The sequence below is a fragment of the Pristiophorus japonicus genome, chromosome 16, assembly GCF_044704955.1.
Source record: "Pristiophorus japonicus isolate sPriJap1 chromosome 16, sPriJap1.hap1, whole genome shotgun sequence".
NCBI lineage: Eukaryota > Metazoa > Chordata > Chondrichthyes > Pristiophoridae > Pristiophorus > Pristiophorus japonicus.
This window is the reverse complement of record NC_091992.1, coordinates 51,143,127-51,169,061: the sequence shown is the minus strand read 5'-3', so window position 1 is coordinate 51,169,061 and position 25,935 is coordinate 51,143,127. Positions and strand designations below refer to the sequence as shown.

At 44.3% G+C, this 25,935-nt stretch overlaps 1 protein-coding gene and 1 pseudogene across 5 annotated transcripts in view; one reads left to right on the top strand and one right to left on the bottom strand.

The window, feature by feature from the left end:
• lig3 (ligase III, DNA, ATP-dependent) overlaps nucleotides 1-25,935 on the bottom strand; it is a 67,826-nt gene that overhangs the window by 22,245 nt on the left and 19,646 nt on the right. For all 5 annotated transcript variants that reach the window (XM_070857296.1, XM_070857292.1, XM_070857295.1 and 2 more), the window contains exons 6-12: nucleotides 22,124-22,290; nucleotides 20,232-20,309; nucleotides 17,200-17,368; nucleotides 7,641-7,796; nucleotides 5,426-5,557; nucleotides 870-949; nucleotides 248-335 (exon numbers count right to left, since the gene is read on the bottom strand). In XM_070857296.1, coding sequence (XP_070713397.1) covers nucleotides 248-335; nucleotides 870-949; nucleotides 5,426-5,557; nucleotides 7,641-7,796; nucleotides 17,200-17,368; nucleotides 20,232-20,309; nucleotides 22,124-22,290 — 870 coding nt within the window. The remainder of the gene's footprint in view (nucleotides 1-247; nucleotides 336-869; nucleotides 950-5,425; nucleotides 5,558-7,640; nucleotides 7,797-17,199; nucleotides 17,369-20,231; nucleotides 20,310-22,123; nucleotides 22,291-25,935) is intronic.
• On the top strand, nucleotides 1,170-1,400 carry LOC139227324 (U2 spliceosomal RNA; annotated as a pseudogene).

Here is a 25,935-nt window from a genome sequence, read left to right as displayed (position 1 = left end):
CGTACAAATCTACCTTGTGGTCTTCTCCCTCCTGTCTGACCACTAAGCCCATATCCATATCTGTATGTGCCCTGTTGGATCAGTCTAATTTCCTGTTTAAAAGCTTCAAATGAATTGGTGCTACACCTTGATCATTGAACACCAATTTAAAACCGAACGCAGAGAATCCAGACCATTTCAGTCGTGACTACATGCAACATTGAGAGGCATCTATGAAAGGTCCCACTTAAAACATGACTGTACTCACAGCCACGTGTTTCATCTCTGAAAACATGATCCGATTGGGGATTTCAACCATGTTATCGTGAAGGAATTGCTTTCGCTCACTGATCGGTCTGTGAAGATATAAAAAGCATATTTAAATAAATCACAAGGATGTGCGAATAAAGGAGGCCATTGGGCCAGTCATCCTTCCATAAAAATCTACAATTTTCCCCCATCCCCAAACAAGTGGAAATGATGGAAGCCATTGAGCCCCGTCGCCCCGTATATATATATTTTTTTTTAAGAGAAAGGAAGCCAAATTTCTAAAAAGCCTTATGGAAAAGGTTGAGACACCCAAGTCTCACACAATCAGTTGCAAAACCGGGGATAAATGTGCCAGTTTTACCAAGGCTGGCAACCAGGGAGACACGATTTTTTTTTAAATAAAAGGGTCTTTCTGGCCACCGGCCTTTGACTATCTGATCAATTTATGTTTAGTATTGTTGCAGACTGCGTTGGAGTCAGGAGCCAGTGGCACTAGCACAATATAAAACCAGCTGAGGAGTAGTAATTCAATTATACAATAAGCACCATTGTGTCAGTTAAGAGCCAGGATCACAAGGAATTTCAAATGCATGCAGATTTTCAATGGGAGATGAACAGACCTGTTCATTAGGCTGACCCCATTGAAGTAAATGCAGTCGAAGACAAAGAGACAAACATTAGCATCCTTGAAGGCGACTTTCTGGAACAGAAGAAAATAGATTTTAAACAGTTTGTTAAACTAAATACACATACAATTCTAGCTTCCACTGTTCACTAGTATAAAGGAAGATTCCAGCCTTCATCCCTCAGACCGAAGGCGGCGATTCTTGCTGGGGCACAGCTTCACTGTCGGCTGCCTGCCGTTACCTCACCCAAGTGGCCATTCTTTATTTGAGAGCTTAGACATCGTCAGCAAACTATTCGCTTCTCGGCCTTTTGGCTAAGATCTGCATAACTAACCTGACCAGCCACCATGACGTCCGGGTGGTTTCTCCCTGGTCAGGAAGGTATATGCTTACATTTTTGTAAAACAGGAGGTGGGTGGGATTGGTGACCCATCCACCTCCACGGAGGTGTGTGGGGGACCTGACCCATCCACCTCCATGGCACGAACCTGGTATTGCAGTACTTCCAGGAACGGTGCAGTGGCTCTAGGCCTTTTGGCTAAGAGCATTGGCGCAGAGTGATCCTTGACTGGTGCAGGGTGACCTCTGGCGTTTGACAAAGAATTGTAACGATTGGACATGAATTAAAAAAAAAAAAAAAAAAAACTATAAGACTATGGTATGCATCCTAGCTGAGCCCAATCTGTCCACATGTGTGCACTGGATAGCGATCAGGAATGAGAAACTCAGCTGGATTTTCCTTGGCCTAACCCAAAGTGCTGAAACAGACTGCTAGCTTGATGAGATCAGCTATCTCAAAGAGATCAGGCACCAAGCCTGAGACCCTTCCGGTTTGTATGGCTTAGTACTACGCCCACAGTTGCTGAGCCATCTAGCACCTTTTCTGAATGCACTTTCAGACAGAAGCGCACAAGCTTTCAAATCAAAAGCATAGCAAGTGATTGCACTGTACAGTTACACCATACAGCAGCTACTATCAGATGGCCAATTAAAGTGGCACATACTGTAGAAGTGAGGGGATTTTCAAAGTGTTAGCTGTGGCTCAGTGGGTAGCACATTCACATCTGAGTCAGAAGGTTGTGGGTTCAAGTCCCTCTCCAGAGACTTGAGCACAAAAATCTAGGCCGACACTCCAGTGCAGTACTAAGGGAGTGTTGCATTGTCGGAGGTGCCGTCTTTCAGATGAGACGTTAAACCGAGGCCCTGTCTGCTCTCTCACGTGGACGTAAAAGATCCCATAGCACTATTTCAAAGAAGAGTAGGGGAGTTATCCCCAGTGTCCTGGTTAATATATATCCCTCAATCAATATACAAAAACAGATCATCTGGTCATCATCAGATTGCTGTTGGTGGGAGTTTGCTGCCGCGTTTCCCATGTTACAACAGTGACTACACTCCAAAAAGTACTTCATTGGATGTAAAGCCCTTTGAGACGTCCAGTGGTCATCAAAGGCGCTATATAAATGCAAGTCTTTGGGCTCAATTTTCCCCAGTTATCTGCACCGTTTGTTTGGCGCATGTCGCTTTTTTTGGCCTAAATTAAAATATCCAAAATTCCCCAAAGAAGGTGTAACTCAGTGTAACTCAGTTAGTTACGATTTTTTAAGGTTTTTTTTGCGTCATTGGGGCCACACCTGCGCCAATTCTGGCCATTTAAGCAAGTTTGGCTAGCTCCAATTTTTCTTAGGATGGCGAATGTGACTATGGAAAAACCTTCTGGGCATGGGGTATGGAGAGAAAGCGGGAAAGGGGTACCGAGGTGAATGATCAGCCATGATCTTATTGAATGGTGGTGCAGGCTCGATGGGCTGAATGGCCTACTCCTGCACCTATTTTCAATGTTAAAAAAATTGGCGCAGGTCAAAAAAAAATCAGCGCAGCAGTTGCAGTTCCACGGCCCGGACAACAGTAGCAGAGGGGGAGAGAGAGAGAGAAGGGGGGAGGGGGGAAGGCCTTTCGGCCAAAGTTAGGAACAGCAACCAACAGGGGAAAGAAGCCCTTCAGCCAGGGCTAGCAGCGGCAACTGGCATCGGGAAGCAGAGGTCCTTCGGCCAGGACTAGCAGTGGCACCGGGAAAAGGGTGGGGGGGGGGGGGGGGGGGAAGACTTTTGGCATAAACACTTTAAATAATTTAATGCTGGAATGCTGCTGCAATGTGCAAGGTGCTTGTACAGATTGCTGTGAGCTGGCCAGAATGTGTTGTATGTTTCACTTTCCAGCCTCAGCCTGCAGTGAGACACCAGCGAGATCACAAGGTGACTGCAGGGGTTGGATTCTGCTGTTATTCACATCCCTACTGCATCGTGTTCATTCTGTTAGTTGTCGTTTGTTTCTGCTGATGCTAATAACCCTTCAACTAGGCTGGAGTTTAATATTTTGATATTTCAAGTAAGTGTGTCGATATTTGATGTCTCCAAGAGGAGACTAATTGATGTCCTGTTACTGACTGCTCCATTTTTGATCAGGGCGGAGGAGCGGTGAAAGATCGGGGCCCAGGAGAGGTGTGAATTCAGGGCCCAGAACAGGCGAGGGCCCAGGAGCAGCACGGGCCAGCCCACACTGCGGAGTGTGTGCGCACTAGCAGAGCAGGTCTCCAGTCGTTTTGGTTAACCCTTGCCACTGGATCAAGGCCTCGCTCTGTCGAACCCGTGTGGTGGCTGGTGTGCAATGGCCATCCCACATTAAAAGAATTCACGCACAGGCATCTTCCACCCTTCAATATGTAGTTCGGGACCTAGAATGTCAGGTCCCTCATTGAAATGCCTGTGAACTCATCCTTTTTTGGTGCCGAAGCGGGTAATCCTCGATACGAGGGACTGCCTAATACTATACTACAGTGTGTTCCTCGTCACCCTGGCAACCCGATCTTTTAGCGCATATCTTAGACTCCACCCCCAAAAGGTAAAGGACAGGCTAGGTAGCACCAAAATGAACAATTCCAACAGAAAAAGTTGGATGCTTTTTTTGGTATAGTTGGGCCCAAAAAAAAAAACAGGTATAACTCTACAAGTATGCCAAAAAAACAGTTTGGGGGAAAATTGAGCCCTTTCTTTCTTCTTAAAGTGGGAACCAGTATATTTAGGAACTTAATGTGAAGCAGTGCACAATCCTGCAGTGGGCAACTTGCAGTATTACTTTAAAGATATTTCTAGCCTTTTGTGATCACACAAAACCTACAGAGCAGAATGTAACACGGTCCATTACACAGTGCTGACTTATTGGGACATTTCAAAATGCTTTACAGAATGTTAAGTCTGGTTTTGTGCATGAGCTGATATTTTTTATTATTTAAAGGGCAACACTGGAATAATCCTACTCATTACAATTCTGAAGAACCTCCCAATCACTTTATGACCCATTATTTGAATATTAGCATCTTCCTCAATCATTCAGCGAATGGCATTTCTAGATCAAGGAGGCATAACTAGATGACCTTGGTCCAAGCCACTGCTGCTCTGTAACCTACTCCTAGATACTGCATGGACACAGTGAGTTGTTCACTCTCTCAATGGCCCAAATGAGATTGGGAAGTCTTTGGTGAGGAATTCTCAGGTGTAGAAAAAGTTTTAGCTTTTTTTACTTTGAAATACCGTGCACTGATGATTCATCCTCCACTCCCAACATCCCTCTCCAAATAATATTAAAATCCTTGCATATACCTGCAGCAATATGAGTTTTTAGGTTTAAAACTCATCTCATCCAGCAGCTCAGCAGTTAAAGGCATATTTATCTGTGCCACATGGACCAAAAGGCTCCAAGTTCAATTGCTGGAGTGTGTGCCGTTAGTGAATCTCAGCCAGTGTGGCAGTAGGGACTGTTACAATTGGCCTCAGTAGCCAAGATTGAGAGGGGACAGTGGGGCGGTGGGGGTTGGAGAAATCATCCAGGCTTCTTGATTACCTGTCAGTGCCCTCCTTCTGAAAAGGACTGGACTCAGTTGATTTGCCTCCCAAGGTCATTGACTACGCTCGTAAAATAAGCATGGTTACTGGTAAAGAATCTGGAGTACGCCCAGTGCAATGTATTTCTTCATGGGTTCTTTGCTTAAGAAGTCATATCAACACATTATTATTAAGAACTAATTGGTTTATTAGCAAAAGGTTCAATGATCACACTGCACCTTACCAGTTTATCCACCAGGTTCACAATCACTTGCCTCATTGTGGATCCCCCGAACCCAACTGGCTGGGGTATTATTGAGTCTTGTGAACATCATGTGACTGGCTAAGCCACTCCCAACTCAATAGCTCTACCAACCTGTGAGCATACTCACAGGTGCATACATTACACCCAGCATCCATGGAACCATAGCCCAGCACGTATCAATGTCTTCACAAGAGGCAGATAGGAATGGCATGGGGAAGATTATTGACAGAATCTTTTCTCCATTGGTTCAAGTTCTTGTCCATGAACGTTGGACATGGATGAATTCAACCCTGGATCTCCGAACTGAGGGCCCCCAACACCTCCGTGCAGTAGCTACTAGATCCTCATAAACTCGAGTAAATATGAAAAGAACAAATTAAACCTGGATCCTTCAAACACATTACCTTATGGACGCCCAGTGTTCCAAAAGGGAGAGGTTTTCCGGTGTTTGTGTCAATCAGCAGCACCTCTGAATCCAAAATCATGCTGTCACCTCCTACAAAAGCTTTGGGAATAAAATCCTTAAAATGAGCAACCTGGAAGAAAAGATAAAAACAAAAGGGCAAAATTAATTTGTTTTTATAACAATCACCCAATAACAATGGAACTCTACAGAGAGTCCATCTTTGCCATACTAGAACATGGGGGCATACCGAACACCATGTTATTCACTTGCCTCAGGAAGTAGTGCTCTCACCTCAGAGTCCGTGGGTCATAGGTTCAAGCCCATTCCTGCTGAGCCCATAATCTAGGCGGACATTCCAGGTTACACGAATGCAAGTTCCTTTTTTCACATTTGTAATATTGTAAAATGACTACCAGCATACAGCACATCAAAACTAGAATTTCTGATACCAGTCCCTATATGTATGGAATGAGCACACCCATTTCTGGTAGGGCTGCATCTCATCATCACTTTTTAATTGCGAGGGAGGGAGAGCCCGATGGTTTACTAGCGACCACATGAACTAAACAAGCTCAAGAACAGACAAACCTACCAACTCGCTCAAAGATCTCAATTTCCACCTGTGCCAGCAAATCCCAACATTATCCTTGGTTTCTTTCACTGGAGAAAACATGAGAATGCTCGTGAGACAAGGCAAAGGAAGGTTATCCTAACATGCATAGAGGTAGGAAAAGTCCTCAAATTAAATCTATACAAGCCTATAGATAGAACAGAGGGCTTTCATAGAGTGCATCGCCTGACATAGTCTACTCTTGCACTGAGTAGGGAGATGAAACTAATGCAAAGTGCATACAGTGAGCTTTGAAGAGAAATGTAGAAAGGTGGAGACAGAGGGAAAAAAAGGACAAGCGAAGGAACAGGAAAATACATTAGTGCTTCTCGGTCTTCGCTGGCCCAGGTGAGATGCACTTATATTGTTGGCACAAATTGATTCCTCAGTCTTTGCGAAAGCTTTGAGCGAGTGAGAGAAAACAACTGAGGAAAAACACACTACACAAGACAGCTATGGAAGTGGTCCCCAGCAGTTTTATCCCTAGGATTTGTCCCACGCAAAAATCTGAGATTCATAATTGTATCAGTACTGGTGAGAACTGTAATACATGCAGGCATTGTGAGGGGATTCACAGTAGTTTCTGTGTATTTCACCCCCATTTTTTCGTGGCACTAATCACCAACATCCTCATGCATCAGGAACAACCAAGCAGCTGCCAGCATGGGGGGAAAAAAACCTCCCACAGAAAATCAGAAAGAAACAGGAAAATTGCTTGATAAGTGGATTATTAGAACACTGTCCTTTCACTTCGGAAGCCTGTGGTATGAAAGCCTCCCCTCGTATTTCTCACACTAACAAACGAGCGTGGCAGTCACAACTTATCAAGAACTGAGCACTAGACTATATTTTGCACAATTCCCACTTCAGGGATGTCTGAGAATGGCTGGTGGGAAAAATTCACTTCTAAAATACCGGCTGCAGATAAAAACACATCTGTACAAAATAAGTGGAGAGTGATTTAAACAGGTTGAGGTAATGTCAAATTGTCAAGCACTTCAAAAGCCCTAAACCTAGATTAGATTATAGCCCCAAATTTAGTCCTGCTGTTTCTTTTTGATGGAATTTTGTGCTCAGTAATTGGCAATAAATGGAACATTTCTCACCCTGCACCCACCATCAGCAAGCAAGGAGTCCCAGGTAGATACAGCATGTCAGCTACAAATTCAACCTCCGGGGGGTCGGGCAGGCAGGCCGCGTCCTCGGGCTTGCTCAGGCCACACCGACTCTTCGGTGCCACCGACCACCTCTCCCAACCTCGAACGACCTCTTACTGCTGCACCCCCTCTCCCCCCCCCACCCGACCTCTCGGGCCTCCTCCCCTCCGGCTGATGACCTCCCATCATCTTGCAAAATCCCTCATTCGGCACAGGCCAGGTCCTGAGAGTGCTGGATAAGGGAGGTTCAACCTGTACTGTCTTCAGAAGGAGAACACGAGGTAGAGAAAATGGAAAAATTTAAAATTTCCAAGAAAAGCTGTGAACTCATAAATGTGCCACCCTCCCCCTACCAGGAATGGAAACAAAATTATTTTCTGTGTGCAGTAAAACATTGAGAAGGGTGAAGGTCTGTCTCTTTGGAAGGAGGAAGCAGAGTTACTCACTTTATGTGGCAACACAGGTTTCAAGCTTCTGCTGTAGTATTGGAAGGTGTCCCCATTCTTATGTACTTGAACTCTCTCTCCATCATACTTGATCTCTGCATACATTCCATTTGGGCATTTCTTCATGGCATATTCGATTGATTTGCATGCTTCAGCCTGAAGTCAGAAAACAAGATGCAATATGTTTTTAAATCTCCAGGAAGATTTTAAAAAACTTGAAAATTTACAAGCTCAGTATAGAGTACCTTTTATAAGATACTTTTGCCAAAAATTAAATAAATACTCCTTTCTGCAAGGTTTATTTTCGATAATGCAATATGTTAATGATGTTTTCATCTCTAAACAGAGCCACATGTGCTCTAGGCCAACCTTATATGGGGTTTGGGTCAACTGCTGAACAAGCTGCAGTCATTCCTGTCGTTTCTGGGGGTGTTAGTTTATTGGGAGCCTGAGGCTGAATGCTGAATCGTGACTGTGTGTTCCAGCATCCTGGGACAGGGAAACAAGTGAAATGTAGCAGCACCATTCCAATGACTTTTTAAAATTCTAATTCGCTTTCATTGCCCTCAAAGACCTCCGTAAATGGAGGAAGTGCATCCGGGAGGGCGCTGAGCACCTCAAGTCTCATTGCAGAGAGCATGCAGAAATCAAGCGCAGGCAGCAGAAAGAGCGTGCGGCAAACCAGTCCCACCCACCCTTTCCCTCAACGACTGTCTGTCCCACCTGCGACAGGGACTGTGGTTCCCATATTGGACTGTTCAGCCACCTAAGTATTCATTTTGAGAGTGGAAGCAAGTCTTCCTCGATTCCGAGGGACTGCCTATGATGATGATGACACACGTATTCCTTCAATTGCATTTAGTAGTGGTTTGGACAAATGAACGTTTACACAGAAAGGCAAGAATGGGGTGGGTGGAGAAAGTGGAATTGGCGACATACAAGCAGTTTAAGGATCAGAGAAGTTTCAAATACTGCCAATTCCTCCCTCAAGGTGCCAACCTCTGTTGGAGTCCAGTTCCATGGGCACCAGCAGTCAGCTGGTATAATGACCAAATGGCCATTCAGTTTAGACAAGTTTGACTGAAGATCGTATCATAGCCAAGCACTACCCTGTTCTACTCATTTTTCTGCAGGGATCACTGAAAGGTGATCAAGAACAGAAATCCTGGTTGGTTTTTTTTTCATCCATTAGAGCAAAGGTGTTTTTATTTTAATTAAATTAAAGTTCTCAGGCTGTTTGTGAAGCTGGCAAGGCCACATTTGTTCCCCATCCCTCGAGGTGATGGACACTATCCTTGAAATATTACTGATGATGTTCCGTCGGGAATTTGAGGATTTTGGAGGAACAGAGATATATGTCCGTCAGAATAGTGTGTAAATGGGGAGGGGAGCTTGGAGGTATGGCATTCCCATGACTTGGTGCGCATCCTGCTCCATTGTCGAGGTCGCAGGTCTGGGAGGTGCCGTCAAAGTAAGCTTTGGCTGATCTGATCTGATCTTGGGCTTAGCTCCACTTTCCTGCCCGCTCCCCATAGCCATTCACTCCCTTATCTTTCAAAAATCTGTCTATCTCCACCTTAACTATATGGTCACTGAATATACTTAAGCTGGAGAGAGACCGATTTTTTGAACGATAAGGGAGTGAAGGATTATAGGGAGCGGGCAGGGAAGTGGAGCTGAGCCCAAGATCAGATCAGCCATGATCTTATAGAGTGGCGGAGCAGGTTCGAGGGGCTGAATGGCCTACTCCTGCTCCTTTTTCTTATGTTCTTAAGCTTGGCAATCTTGTGGATAATACATACTGCAGCCACAGTGCACCGCTGATGCAAGGAGTGCATATTGAGTTCAGAGCTGCCAATGAAATAGACTGCATTATCTTGGATGGTTATGAGCATTGAGTGTTTTTATAGCTGCATCCAATCGGTTGAGTAGGGAGTATTCCATCACACTCTTCACTTGAGCCTTGTCAAAATTTGAGGGGTCAGAGGTTTGATAGGTCATTACTATACAATATAAATGCACACGAGGCCCATGCTTGAGAGGTCAGTCTGTGACCTGTCCTTTATTCCTTAGCACTCCAAGTGATGAAGGTGGGTGGAGCTTCCCCTTTTATACCTGAAGGTCCAGGTTAGGAGTGTCTCCCACCTAGTGGTCATTGTTCTCACAGTGTACAACTTAGGTCAGATTATACATGGGTTACAATGCTGGTTGAATACATGACATCACCTCCCCCCACAAAGTCTTATTGGGATCACAGGTTGAGTCTCTCTGGTGGTTTATGCTCTCTTGTAGAGCGCCTGAGTTGGGGCTCTGGTTGTTGGGCGCTGGCCTGAGTGTCTGCTGTTTGCAGTGCCTTAGGCCTGTCCGGACTGCCCACAGTGATTGGGCTCTCCTCCCTTTGGTTCCGGTGTTTGGTCACCTGTGGTGGAGTGAACTCTACATCGTGTTCTTCCTCTGCTTCTTCTATGGGGTTGCTGAACCTCCTTTTTGTTTGATCCACATGTTTGCGGCAGATTTTTCCATTGATAAGTTTAACTACCAGAATCCTATTTCCCTCGTTGGCAATCACAGTGCCTGCGAGCCATTTGGGCCCTGCAGAGTACCCAACCTCGTGGGCCACCCCGACCTGCGAGAGAACACCACCGCAGGTCGAGAGTATGAGAGCTGGAGCACCGGACCACTGCAGCTTCCAGCGCGAGCTGACACAAGTGTTCAACGGCTTCGAGGTGGGCGACTGGGTGACGTCATCAGGACCCAGGTCTCCGTTTGGAGCGTGGGCAGGAACATCGGCTGGGCCCTTGTAAAGCAGAGGAGTGGGAAGGTCGTGGCGGACTTGCGACGAGTGATCGGGGCGGAGGAGCGATGAGGGATCGTGGCTGAGATTTGATGGGTGATCGTGATGGAGGATTGGCGAATGTTTGTGGCGGAGGGGCGGCGAATGTTTGTGGCGGAGGGGCGGCGAATGTTTGTGGCGGAGGAGCGGCGAATGAGGGTACGGGGCCCACGGCCCACAAGAACCCAGGGGCAGCACAGACCTGCCCACACTGCAGTGTGTGCGCGGACTAGGTCTGTGCAACAGAGCAGGTCTCCAGTCGTCCTGGTTAATCCTTGCCACTGGATAAAGGCCTAGCTCTGTCAAGCCCATGTGGTGGCTGGTGTGCAACGGTCACCACACATTAAAAAAATCCACACACAGGCATCTTCCACCCCCTCAACTGGAGTTCAGGACTGGAACATCGGGTCCTTCATTGAAACATCTGTGAACTCATGTGGAAGCAAGTTATCCTCGTTCGAGGGACCCCCCATGAAGACCCAACCTCTACAATAATCTTGTAACCAGTGTTGATATGACTGGTCCAGTTAAGCTTCTGGTCAATAGTAATCCCCAACATGGTGGTGATGGGAAACTCAGTTGATGGTGGTGCCACTGAAAGTCAGTGAAAGGTGGTTGAGCTTTTTCCTGTTGGCGATGGTCATTGCCTGGCACTTATCTAGTACAAATGTTACCTGCCCCTTAGCCCAGGCCTGGATGCTGTACGTTGGCATGGCCGCTTCATTATCGGGGCAGGTGCAAATGAAACTGAACAGTCAGCAAACAGCACTTCCACCCTCCCTCCAGACCTTACCACCAATTGTAGTGCCCCAACTGCTGCCCCGCATCAACTAATTCAATAAAGCCGAGGGGATCGACACTGGGGCATTATGGTCTGTATGGTTTTGTATTACACTGGTTAGTTACTCAGTAAGCCTTCAGGGAAGTCACAAATCCGAGGTTATTAAACATAGGTCAAAAAAATACTTGCAGGAACAGCATGGCTACAAATAGGAATGAAAAGTTTAATCACATGGAAGGAACGTGCTGATCAAAAGAAACATTTGCAGAGCAAAAAAATTTAATTTTGTCACTTCCTTCCTTGTGGTTAGTAACATTGCAACACAATATTCTCACCGGTTCCCAAACTCTCCCAACTTCTGCAAACACTCTACAAAGAACACTCCTGCTCTGTTCAGCTGGCTGACTACTGCCATAATCTCAGGCTGTCTTCCTAAAAAGAGCCCATTTCAAATGTTTTAAGATAAACCTCTTCTGCGAGAAGCCAGCTATGCACAGTTTCATCAACCGAACCCCATGCAATTGGCCAAACCTTTTAGAGCATTACCAGTCTTACAATCAGCAGCTCCTTAGTCCAGGTTAAATACACAGAATAGGTCACATCCTAATCACAGCCTCACTAACACTTTTAAACAGTGATTAGGCACCATGAGTGGATGGTTGAAAGAGTGGAATTTTCAATCAAAGTGGGGAAAAAAGGAAAAAGAAACAAACTGTAAACATAAATGTATTGGATAGCACAGATCAGTCAGCAACTGAAAAGGAGTTAATGGGGGCTAAACTGGGCAGTGTAGCACCTAGTTTATTTTTTTAGGTGCTACGCGGCCACATTGGGATGGAAAATGGGGTCCGAGATGCACATGCACACCTCCGACAGGAAGTGCGCAGCACGCCATCTTGGTAAAGCAGCTTGCATACGTCCAACGACCACCGGCAACAGGTGTAGCAGTGAGATGATAATGCCAATACCGCTGCCATTATCTGTTTCACTAATATCCTTTAGGGAAGGAAAGGTTCTGAATGAATACTTTGCATCTGTTTTCACAAAAGAGAGGGGCGATGCAGACATTGCAATCAGGGAAGAGGAGTGTGAAATATTAGATGAAATAAACAGTGAGAGAGGAAGTATTAAGGGGCATAGCAGCTTTGAAAGTGGATAAATCCCCAGGCCCAGATGAAATGTATCCCCAGCTGTTAAGAGAAGCAAAGGAGGAAATAGCAGAGGCTCTGACGATTATTTTCCAATCCTCTCTGGCTACAGGTGTGGTGTCAGAGGACTGGAGGACTGCTAATGTTGTACCGTTGTTTAAAAAAGGGAGAAAGGGATAGACCGAGTATTACAGGCCAGTCAATCTAATGTCGGTGATGGGAAAATTATTGGAAAAAATTCTGAGGGACAGGATAAATCTGCATTTAGAAAGACACAGATTAATCAAGGACAGCCAGCATGGATTTGTTAAGGGAAAGTCGTGTCTGACTAACTTGATTGAATTTTTTGAAGAGGTAACAAGGAGAGTCAATGAGGATAGTGCAATTGATGTGATGTATATGGATTTTAGCAAGGCTTTTGATAAGGTCCCATATGGCAGACTGGTCACGAAAATAAAAGCCCATGGGATCCAGGGTAAAGCGGCAAGTTGGATCCAAAAGTGGCTCAGAGGCAGGAAGGCAAATGGTAATGGTTAATGGGTGTTTTTGTGACTGGAAGGATGTTTCCAGTGGGGTTCCGCAGGGATCAGTACTAGGTCCCTTGCTTTTTGTGGTATATATCAATGATTTGGACTTGAATGTAGGGGGCATGATTAAGAAGTTTGCAGATGAAAGAAGAAAGCTGCAGACTGTAGGAGGATATCAATGACAGTAGCAAATGGTCCGGAAAAGTGTGAGGTAATGCATTTGGGGAGGACTAACAAGGCAAGGAAATACACATTAAATGGTAGGACTCTCAGAAGTGTAGAGGAACAAAGGGATCTTGGAGTACATGTCCACAGATCCCTGACGGTAACATGCCAGGTAGATAAGGTGGTGAAAGAAGACATTCAGAATACTTGCCTTTATTAGTCGAGGCATTGAATACAAGAGCAGGGAGGTTATGTTTCAACTCTATAAAACACTAGTTAGGCCACAGTTAGAGTACTGCGTGCAATTCTGGTCACCACATTACAGGAAAGGTACGAGTGCACCAGAGAGGGTACAGAGGAGATTTACGAGGATGTTGCCCGATCTAGAGAATCTTAGCTATGAGGACAGATTGGATAGGCTGGGTTTGTTTTCCTTGGAACAGTGGAGGCTGAGGGGTGACCTTATTGAAGTGTATACAATTATGAGGGGCATATAAAATTATGAGGGGCCTAGATAGAGTGGATAGGAAAGACCTATTTCCCTTGGCAGAGGGGTCAACAACCAGGGGACATCGATTTAAAGTAATTGGTAAGAGGTTTGAGAGAGAAATGAGGGGAAATTTCTTCACCTAGAGGGCAGTGGGGGTCGGGAACTCACTGCCTGAAAGGGTGGTAGAGGCAGAAACCCTCACCACATTTAAGGGGTGCTTGGATGTGCACTTGAAGTGCTGTAACCTGCAGAGCTACGGACCAAGAGCTAGAAAGTGGGATTAGGCTGGAAAGCTCTTTGTCGGCCGGCACAGACACGATGGGCCGAATAGCCTCCTTCCGTACCGTAAATTTCTATGATTCTATGATCTGCCGTCCTTACCTGGTCTGGCCTACATGTGATCCACAGCAATGTGGTTGAATCTTAACTGCCCTCTGAAATGGTCTAGAAAGTCACTATGAAAAACAGTAATAAAAAAACAGATGGAGCACCCTGCATCAACCTAGGCACATCCAGCCCAGTCGACCCTGCAACGTCCTCCTCACCAACATCTGGGAGCTTGTGCCAAAATTGGGAGAGCTGTCCCACAGACTAGTCAAGCAACAGCCCGACACGCACATTCACCTATCAGTCAACGTCCCAGACATCTACATCCCTGGGTACATCCCGTCCCACCAGCAGGACAGACCCACCAGAGGTGGCAGCACAGTGGTATACAGTCGGGATGAAGTGGCCCTGGGAGTCCTCAACATTGACTCTGGACTTCATGAAGTCTCATGGCTTCAGGTCAAGCATGGGCAAGGAAACCTCCCGCTGATCACCACCTACGGCCCTTACCTACTGCTGATGAATCAGAACTCCATGTTGAAAACCACTTGGAAGAAGCACTGAGGGTAGCAAGGGCACAGAATGTATTCTGGATGTGGGACTTCAAAGTCCATCACCAAGAGTAGCTCGGTAACACCACTACTGACCGAGCTGGCTGAGTCCTGAAGGACATAGCTGCCAGACTGGGCCTGCAGCAGGATGTGAGAGAACCAACATGAGGGGAAAAACCTACTTGACCTCGTCCTTACCAATCTACCCGTCGCAGATGCATCTGTCCATGACAGTATTAGTAGCAGTGCCCACCGCACTGACCTTATGGAGATAAATTCCCGTCTTCACACTGAGGACACCCTCCATTGTGCTGAATGAGACAGACTCAAAACAGAACTGGTCATTCACAAGGTGCTGTGGATGATCAACAGCAGCAAATTGTTTTTCACCACAATATGTAACCTCATGGCCCAGCATATCCCTCACTCTACCATTACCATCAAGCCAGGGGACCAACCCTGATTCAATGAGGAGTGCAGAAGAGCATGCCAGGAACAGCACCAGGTGCACCTAAAAATGATGCAGCAACCTGGGGAAGGTGCAACACAGGACTACATACATGCTAAACAGCAGAAGCAGCATGCTGGAGGTAGAGCTAATTGATCCCACAACCAACGGATCAGATCAAAGCTTTGCAGTCTTGCCACATCCAATCGTGAATGGTGGTGGACAATTAAACAACTAATGGGAGGAGGAGGCTCCATGAATATCCCCATCCTCAATGATGGTGGAGCCCAGCAAGCAAGTGCAAAAGACAAGACTGAAGCATTTGCAATCATCTTCAGCCAGAAGTGTTAAGTGGATGATCCATCTCAGCCTCCTCCTGAGGTTACCACCATCACAGAAGCCAGTCTTCAGCCAATTCACTCCACATAATATCATGAAACGGGTGAGCACACTGGATACAGCAAAGGCCATGGCTCCCGACAACATCCCACTGGTGTGCTGACTTGTCAAGGTGAGTGAGCTCAATCTGTAAATAGCATTTCCTACCAACTTCACCACTGCTCAATTCACTACACCCCATCACCCACCTATCAACAATTTCTATCAATCAGTACTCAACCCTTCACTTCACGTGCTTTAGCTCACGCTCGCACACTTAGCACTTTTGTAAGCCTCGCACTCACCGCTCGTAAAGACTTGTACTCCAGAACTAGCAGCGCCTCTAGCCCAGTAAATGTCCTTCAATATGTTTCGGTGATGTGGCTGTCACGGCGAATGGCTGCCAGTGTTTACGAGCGATGAATGTGAGGCTTGCAACAGTGCCAAGTGTGCGAGCGTGAGGTAAAGCACATGAATTGAAGGGTTGAGTACTGATTGATAGAAATTGTTGGTAGGTGGGTGATGGGGTGTAGTGAATTGAGCAGTCGTGAAATTGGTAGGAAATGCTATTTACAGATTGAGTTCAGATATTCGGTCAGATTGTTAAACTTCTTCTTGCACTACATCCATCTTCTTGAAGCTACACTCCTAACATTGACCTCCGCTGCTACATTTTCCTACTGCCTCCAGAGCATATGTCTGTAGGGTCTCCTGCCCCATCCCACCCCCCCGACCACGGTTACAGGATGACTCTCTATCTCTCTACGTCTTGCACCAAGATCTCCAGTGCACCGTCAGAAAACCTTGGTGCTCTCTCTCGCATGTTCAGCATTCTTCAAAGTAGAACAGCATAGATTCACTTTTCAAAAGACTCCTGCCACTTCTTGCAACCACAATGCACCTCCCCTTTAAGAGGTGCAAGCTGCCTTTAAGTAACACTAGCCATTCCAGATAGCGAACCCCTGCTGATGCATGCAGCCAATGAACAGCGCGGGTAGCGTTGGTTGCACGCAGCAATTATTTAAAACATGCAATACGAATTGAACATGCGCCGGTTAGTTGGGTACCGCGATCACATGTGCTTTTTCAGGGTTATCCAATTCAACCCCCAAAGTTTCAGTTGTGACCCTTCAACAGAATTTAGATTTACCTAGATTGGAAATAAGACACTAGAGTGGTCTTCAAAACCCACGGGCTGGGGATGTGAGGAAAGGAAGCCAAGGATTCCACTTGTGACCAGTATCAGGAGACCCCTGCTGGAAGTGCAGCATTCGGCTCCATTGCGATGCGCCCACAGTCAAACAGCCACTGTTGCAGCTCACATACAAAGGAGTGCCCATGGAGTCCCGTCAAGCAAGAATTCAGTGCCTTTGGGGTGTGGAGGAAACAGCTAGAGGTGGGGAAAAAAACCTGCAAATGGACACATGCACAGAACATACCATTCTCTGACCACCTGTTCCCAGGCCTCGGCCACAAGAGCTGGCCAATAAGAGGTGCAGGACTGGCTTATGTATGGTGCTCTCCAGGAGAAATGCATCATCCTCACAATGGTCTGATTGAGATGAGGAAATCATGTGAAAATTAATATTTGCAGGTGTAAAGCTGTGTCTTGTTGCCTCATGAGACTGCATCATTCTCTCTAGATTCTTGCCGCAGTGACACCCAGACAACGTACTATATGAAATGCACAACTAAATTCCAGACCTACCTTTAGATTCCGAAACTTAGGTTCTGGTCATAAAAAGTCAAAATCCCATCTCTATTATCCATCCTCAGACCTGAACTATTTAACCTTAAGCCTCCGAGACATGGCATGCCCCTTCCCCAGTCCCTGCAACATCAGACATTCAACCGGGATAGCACCTATCGCAAAGGATCTGACGCAGCTAAATTTATCATTCTCTTCCTTACCAGCATGGGCTGTACTGGGGTTAGAAGGTTGGCCTTGACGCTGAGGATTTTCTTCAATCCTGGTACCTGCTCAGAGTCTTGTTGGTTCTGCAGAACACGGTCAACCACATCTTGCAAATTACGTGAGGCTTTGAAAGCATCGTAAGCATTGGGGTCTAGGGCATCCAACCTAAATGAAATCAACAGGTAATCGGACATTCAACCGGGTGAGCAACTGAAAGAATGACCAGTCAAGTTGGTGTATTTGATCAACACCAGGCAAACAGAGCTAGTGACTCGAGAATTCAATACATCTGGAGGAAGAGCTCAGAAATAAATGTGGATTGGGAAGTTGGCACAAAAAGAAGAGGCACGTTCAAGATTTTGGAATTAAGCGTAACCCAGAATCTTCTAAACAGGTACAGAAAATAAGCATGAAGTCCTGCAAGAATTAGCAGATTGATTAAAAGGAAGGGGGAGCTCACAATAGCAGAACAATCCGCTGTGATTAGGCGGATTGAACAGTAATTGGCTATGCAAGATTGAAACTTAATAGTTAAAGGTAACCCATAAAGTGCAATCTGCCTTAAAGAACCTGGGTAAATCAAGGATAAACAGCCACTGCCAGAAACGTGGAGCTGAAAGGAATGAATAATTCTAGGACTGTCCAGGCATCTCCCAATTCCAGAAGGAGGCAACAAGAGTGCACAGAGGAAATAGTGCAGCATGTGTTGCAAAATACAATTGGGGAAATGTTGAGCAAACATATAAAATAAAACAACCTCACTGATGAATCTTGAATAGCTGTGAACTAAATGAGTGCAATACCAAGTATTGTGTAATACTGGAAAAAGGTCATTTTAGACATAGCACGATTGGAAATGCCAACTTTTCAATATCAAGGGAATGGGTGAAATGGAGCCTCAAGTTTCAAAGCCAATGATAAATTCTTGCAGCTGGCATAGCTTTAACAGTTTGAAGTATGGTGATGGTTAGCCTAATGAGGACCAATACAATGTATGATAGAAAAGAATGAAAAAGGCAACAACACTATTGCAAAATACAAGTTTTAACATGAATAGATTGAATGCCCAAAAATAAGAAGCATGCGCTTCATAAGGCACTGGTGTCGATGCATACTGCGATATGTGAAAGAAAAAAATTTTAAATAAAAATTACAATGTTGGAAAATAGAAAATTAAAAAGTGTGAGTAACCATGTTATTCTCAATAGCGCTGGGGTTTCGTTGTGCTTTTACACAAAACCAGGAATACAGGTCCGTCAACTGATTGCCAAGTGCACAGTGTAGGATCATCACTGAGAAAGTCTCACATTGATGCAGATTAGGCACTATGCAAAGCCACGTTTAAAAGGCTGTCAAGCAATCCATTGAATATAGTGGGAACTGTTTTTTTTTAAATAACAGTACAGAATCTATGTAATGTTAGGAGAAAGCAAACACTTCTGAAAGCTCTCCTGTAAAGTTAAAATTAGCCCCTTGAGGAACGGAGTTCTCTGTATGGTGCATCTGACAATAGAATAGAATCAGAATGGTTATAGCACAGTAAAAGGTTATTCGGCCCATCACGCCCATGCCACCTCTCTACAAGAGCACTTCAGCTAGTCACAATCCCCCGCCCTTTCCCCGTAGCCCTGCAATATTTCTTCCTTCAGGTACTTATCCAATTCCCTTTTGAAAGCCACGATTGAGTTTGCCTCCACCACCCTTTCAGACAGTGCACTCCAGATCCTAACCATTCACTACGTAAAAAAGTATTTCCTCATGTTACCTTTGGTTCTTCTGACAATCACCATAAATCTGTGTCTTGGCCCTTCCTCCAATGGGAACAGTTTCTCTATCGACTCTGTCCAGACCCCTCATGATTTTGAGCACCTCTATTAAATCACCTCTCAATCTTCCCTGCTCAAAGGAGAACAATCCCAGCTTCTCCAGTCTAGCCACATAACTGAAGTCCCTCATCCCTGGAACCATTCTTGTAAATCTTTTCTGCACCCTCTCTAAGGTCTTCACATCCTTCCTAAAGTGCGGTGCCCAGAATTGGACACAATACTCCAGTTGTGGCCGAACCAGTGTTTTATAAATGTTTATCATAACTTCCTTGCTTTTGTACTCTATACCTCTACTTAGAAAGCCCAAGGTCCCCTATGCTTTTTTTAAACCGTTTTCTCAACCTGCCCTGCCACCTTCAATGATCTGTGCACCCCCATAAGAATTGTACCCTTGTATTGCCTCTTCTCAATCTTCCTACCAAAATGTATCATTTTGCACTTTTCTGCGTTAAATTTCATCTGCCACGTGCACACCCATTCAACCAGCCTTTCCATGTCTTCTTTGAAGTCTATCACTATAGTTCCAAGTTGTGTTACCTTCAAATTTTGAAATTGTGCCCTGTACACCCAAATCCAAATCATCAAGAAAAGCTGTGGTCCTCGTACTGACATCTGGGGAACACCACTGTATACCTTCCTCCATGCCGAAAAACAACCGTTCACCACTACTCTCTGTTTCCTGTCACAGCCAATTTCGTATCGATGCTGCCACTGTCCCTTTTATTCCATGGGCGTCAACTTTGCTGGCAAGCCTATTGTGTGGCACTTTATCGAACATCTTTCGGAAGTCCATGTACACCACATCAACCGCATTGCCCTCATCAACCCTCTCAAAAAAATTCAATCAAGTTAGCATAACTCAGGCCTGCCAACTGCAGTATGCAGTACAGATGCACCAGCCCAAGTTTTACAGTATAATGGCACCCCTGGTTGCCATGTTCTATGCAAACAGTTCTTATTAGTATAATTACAGGGGTAGAGCTTGCAACAGGTCACCCACAGACTTTGAGCTGAGAAATAGTACACAGGAGGGAATTTTTTTTTAATTTCTGGAGCTAAGATACTACAGTTCTCAAGATAGTTAGAACAAAAAGATTCACTACCAAATGAAAAACTCCATTGGAAAGTTCCACTTTAAACCTACAATTATAGAACCATTTAAAAAAGTTACTCCTTTCCGAATTACATTTTCAGACACTTACACGTGTTTTGCTCCAGAATTCATCCGTAGGTCGTGCTTGATCAACCTGATAATGCATTTCAGATCATTACCTGTACATCTGCAAAACACAAATGGCCACACTTTAGTTTCAGTGATCATTCAGCCAGAACACAGGCCAATCATCACACTGGTGTAGCATTGGGACACACAGGACAGTAACTGAAGTGGAGAAACAGGGAATAGATTTACTGAATGCATTCAAGCAGCATACAGTGAAGCCAATCAGGGAATAGGTGATATACTTTTGTGATGAGTAATTAATTAGAAATAATTAATGGTTTGGCAGTAAGAGAGCATTGCAGGAATAGTGACCGTAATATGACTGAATTCTCATTAAGCTCGAAGGAGAGAAAGGAGGGTCATAAAAGGTAAACTTTATTGGGTTGAGGAAGAAATTGACTACAACAGGGAGGGAGAAGTTACTAGTTAATAAATCTATGGACCAACAGTGGAATCTGTTCAAGAAGTTAATAAGTGAAATACAAAAGAAATATACAATTCCCACACTCCCACCCACAAAAAATAAAGAGGAGATGCAATCATGGTTCCTTCAAGTAGGTAGGGCCTATATTAAACAGAAGGCGGCTCAGGCAAGGGTGAAGAACATTGGCAAGAAATTCAAATCCAAAAGAGCCGTGGTGACATTTTGTGGAGGATTTAAATAGGTTAGACCATTCACACCAATGAATCAATATGGACTCTTCAAAGAAATAGGTCAGGTCATTTAGCTAGAAGAATAAAATAATGCTGTATATAGAAGATTAGCTATAACATAGTTTAGCACAAAGACTGAACATTTATTATTTTCCTTTCAAGGAGCTAGATTAATACATCTACTGTAAATATGTATTACATTAGTTTGTTCAATAAATATCGTGACACTGCTATTTCTGAAGATGCGAGAAAGACCCTGTAGAGACACAGGAGCTGAACAAAATCTTGAAGAAAAGTTTTCTGTTTGTTTTTTCTAGGCACTTAAGTTACCCAGATATCAAGCTCAGTGAAAGTACTAATCAGGCTGTGAGGAGCCCAAGAACTCATCTATGAAAGTAATATAAAATACAGAAGCTGAAATATCTAGGATACGAAGGGTAGAAAAGATCCAAAAATGCAAACTACCTTCCCTCCAGCTATGTCCTACAGTGGCTGTCAAAAACATGCAGCTCTTTACCCTCATTCTCACAGCTCACTGTACAACAGATTGTCCAGCATTGCATGCAAAAAATGATCAACCCAATCACAGAACATGCAAACGAGATATCATGTTTACATGAGCTGTTGGCATCAGCCTGAACGGAAGCCACTTTACACAGTAGGATGCCTCCACAAAAAGATTTGTTTCCAATACATAAATAGTCATTTTTCAACCATACATTAAATCAGTGGTTCCTAATCTTTTCTTTACCATGATCCAATGTTAATGCCACAGCCCACAATGGCTCAACTATGAGCCATTACCATAAACAGAGATTAGTAAGCACAAGTCAGATGGATTTCTCTCATGACCACCTATTTATAGCTTTTGTATGTGGGGACAATACAAAATGTTCAAAGATGACTCAAGGACATCCTCTGCATGAACCGTTTTTGGATCACCACAACATTAGATGCTGAGCACTTGGAACCTCCCTCACCATCACCATTAAATTTGGTGAAAACAGTTCCCATAGTCAGCAAACCAAAGCAGATCCAGCATCTATTTCGCTGCCCCAGCTGACACCTATCTGGAATTTGACTTACTTTATACCAACAGTGAATGCATAATTCAGCAACTTTAGGCACTTTCATTCTGTCCGATAGACAGGTCGAGAGACCCACTGCTATCCTTATTTAGCACTAAGGTACTAGATATTTTTGAAACTTAAGACTTACTTTGAAGCGATATTCTCAAGCTCCTTCTGTTGGTCTTCCTCCCTGGTCATTTTGGACAGTTGAGTGAGAGCTGCCTCGACATCTTGAATGGTCATCATGCTTTTATGGGCAGGAGGGAAACTCTGACTCTCTTCGAAAAAGATGCGCACTGTCTCAGAGACATCTCCCTAGATTGAAAGAAAGACGTGCATTTATAGAGTGCCTTCTATGCCTTCAGGACACCCCAAAGTGCTTTACAGCCAGTTTAAGCACTTTTGAAGTGTAGTCACTGTTGTAATGTAGGAAACATGGCAGCCAATTTGTGCTCAGCAAGGAGACAATGACCAGATAATTGGATTTAGTGATGTTGTTTGAGGGATAAATGCTGGCCAGGACACCGGGGATAATTCCCCTGTACTACTTCTTCAAAATAGTGCCATGGGATCTTTTACATCCACCCGAGAAGGTTTAACGTCTCATCTGAAAGAGGGCATCCCCAAGCCAGCCAAGGTTTTGTGCTCACGTCTCTGGAATGAAACTTGATCCCACAACTTCTGATTCTGAGCCACGACCAACATTTAAAAAGAAACCCAATTATAATAAGCACGATCAACTGAACAAAAGAAAAATACCCCAGAAAGGGATGGGGGGGGGGGTGAGGGGGAGAAAGAAAATAGGAAAGGGGCGAATAAGAAATAATTGGAGGGCTAGTCCCCCTGGCCACCCAGCACTATTCCCTAACAATGCCAAGTCTTCTACCTACAGTCTAAATTGCGATGCAGCACCACCTGGAGGCTTTGAGGGAAAATAGAAAAACAAACTTCTGAATATCCAGAGCTCCATTTTCTGGTTATCTTCAAATAAAAGCCAGTTTCTGAATCAAAGTGGGAAAAGACTTCAAACACTCTTGTATACAAAGAAACCGTGGTAATTATACATCCATAAACAGAAGTGCTGTATAAAATATCTCTGTACTCAAAGTAGTCCATTCCCAGTCACGTACAGAACTCCCTTTCCACAAATGTTCTTAGTATTCACTTTCAGTATCAGATCAAAATATTTTCAAATACATCGTTTTTAAAATTGATGCAAACTTTTCTTCAATGCCCAACAAAAAAATGGCTCAAGATAAAACATTTGCTAATTTATATTCAAAATGTACATACTAGTGCTTGCTTGTTGGTGTTTGCCTGTACTCAACTCCCTTCCACGGGTCAGACTTCCTCGTGTCTATAGTTATAAAATCACTGAACACAGAAGTGCATTGTGTACTGCTATAACGTTCCAGCACAAATGGGATGTGTTGGCTTTTATTTCTAAATAGGCCATTGGGCACATGAACATAAGAAATAGGAGCAGGAGTAGGCCATTTGGCCCCTCGTGCCTGCTCCGCCTTTCAATAAAATCATGGCTGATCTGATCCTGGCCTCAACTCCACTTTCCTGCCTGCTCCCGATAACCCTCGACTCCCTTATCGTTCAAAAATCTGTCTATTTCCACCTTATACATCCTCCACAGCTCTCTGGGGTAGAGAATTCCACACATTTACAACCCTCAGAGAAGAAATTCCTCCATCTCATTTAAATGGGCGACCCCTTCTTCTTAAACTATGCCCCCTAGTTCTAGATTCCCCCACAAGGGGAAACATCCTCTCTGCATTTACCCTGTCAAGTCCCCTCAGAATCTTATACGTTTCAATAAGATCATCTCTCATTTTTCTGAACTCCAATGAGTATAGGCCCAACCTGGTCAACCTTTCTTCATAAGACAACCCCTTCATCTCAGGAATCAACCTTGTGAACCTTCTCTGAACTGCCTCCAATGCAAGTACATCCCTCCTTAAATAAGTGTACACAGTACTCCAGGTGTGGTCTTACCTACACCCTGTACAGTTGTAGCAGGACTTTCCTTTTATACTCCATCCCCCTTGCAATAAAGGCCAACATTCCATTTGCCTTCCTAATTACTTGCTGTACCTGCATGCTAACTTTTTGTGTTTCATGTACAAGGATCCCCAGATCCCTCTGTACTGCAGAATTTTGTAATCTCTCCCCATTTAAATAATAAATTATTTTTTATTTTTCTTACCAAAGTGGATAACCTCACATTTTCCCACATTATAATCCATCTGCCAAATTTTTGCCCGCTCACTTAGCCTATCTATATCCCTTTGCAGATTCTTTGCGTCCTCCTCACACTCCCCACCTATCTGTGTATCATTAGCAAATTTGGCTACATTACACTCGGTCCCTTCATCCAAGTCATTGATATAAATTGTAAATAGTTGAGGCCCCAGCACTGATCCCTGTGGCACCCCATTAGTTACAGTTTGCCAACCTGAAAATTACCCAGTTATACCAACTCTCTGTTTTCTGTTAGTTAGCCAATCTTCTATCCACGCGAATATATTACCCCCAACCCCATGAGCTCTGATCTTGTGCAGTAACCTTTTATGTGGCACCTTATCGAGTGCTTTCTGGAAATCCAAATACACATCGACTGGTTCCCCTTTATTGACCCTGCTCGTTACATCATCAAAGAACTCCAGCAAATTTGTCAAACATGGTTTCCCTTTCATAAAACCATGCTGACCCTGTTTGACTGCATTATGATTGTCTAAATGTCCTGTACTACTTCCTTAATGATATGCTCCAGCATTTTCCCAATGACAGGTGTTAGGCTGACTAGTCTATAGTTTCCTGCTTTCCATCTTCCTCCTTTCTTAAATAGGGGCGTTACATTTCCTATCCGCTGGGACAATTTTTTTATTCCAGGTTTGAAACGTATGCTGGGAATGATTTAGAATGTCTTCCCATGCACTCAAATTTTTAAAGTTACTCCTTCCAATCAAACAGATACCTAAATTATTTTGGTGCAGAATTCAATTATTTTTGCTGTTGGTTGTGAGCCTTCTCAATCCAGTTGTCAAAGTTCAAGCACACAACCCAAAGCGGCCTAGAGTGAAAAATGTTAGAATCAATGTGATGAAACTCTGCCTACAAAAATAAGCCAAAAGCTCAATTAAAAATCACTAAACTTTATTGGGTTTCAAGGTCTTGTCTGAACACACTTTTTTTTTGAAAGATCTATTTTTATTTGCTTAATTTCCCTACAGTAACAAGATAGTTTCTAATGGCTCAGCTGGTGAAAGGAATAAGAACTACACAGTTCGGAAGGTTCAAGATCAATTCTCAGTCTCTGCTGAGTTATCTCAGTCAGTCAGAGAAGCTACAACTGGCTGCAACTTTCTTGGGGCTAGCGAAAGTGAAAATCAGCCAATTCTCCTGCTCCTGATCTCCATCCAGCGACTCCTCCTGGAAAATGCACGTGTGTGGGATTAGCCGAGAACAGAATCAGACTGTAATGTCCTCCACATAGAACTACCTGCTTACATGCACTGCCAAGGCTCGTGAATGAAGAATAGGCCATTAGCAAAAGGTCCGCTGGTGCCCATAGAATCATATTCCAGAACCTTCAGAAAAACGTGGGGGGGGACGGGGGAATCTTAAGAACTTAATAGGAGTAGGCAGGAGTAGGCCATTTGGCCCCTCGAGCCTGCTCTGCCATTTAATACGATCATATGGAACGTCCCAGGCCTTGCCTGAACAATTTGTATTTTTTTAAATATTAATGCAATTTCTCTGAAACATCACTAGGACTGTCACTATGAATTTGGATTTTAACCTTGGTTATGCTATACTGGAGTTACAATAGTACCTAGGTTTTCAAAATAAATCAAAACTTGTAAGTTTGAAGAAAAAAATTGCTTTGAAGCAGCGCTGCAGCCAACATTCCAGCAGTCCTGTCAGTTTAAAAAGCCTGAGTTATGCATT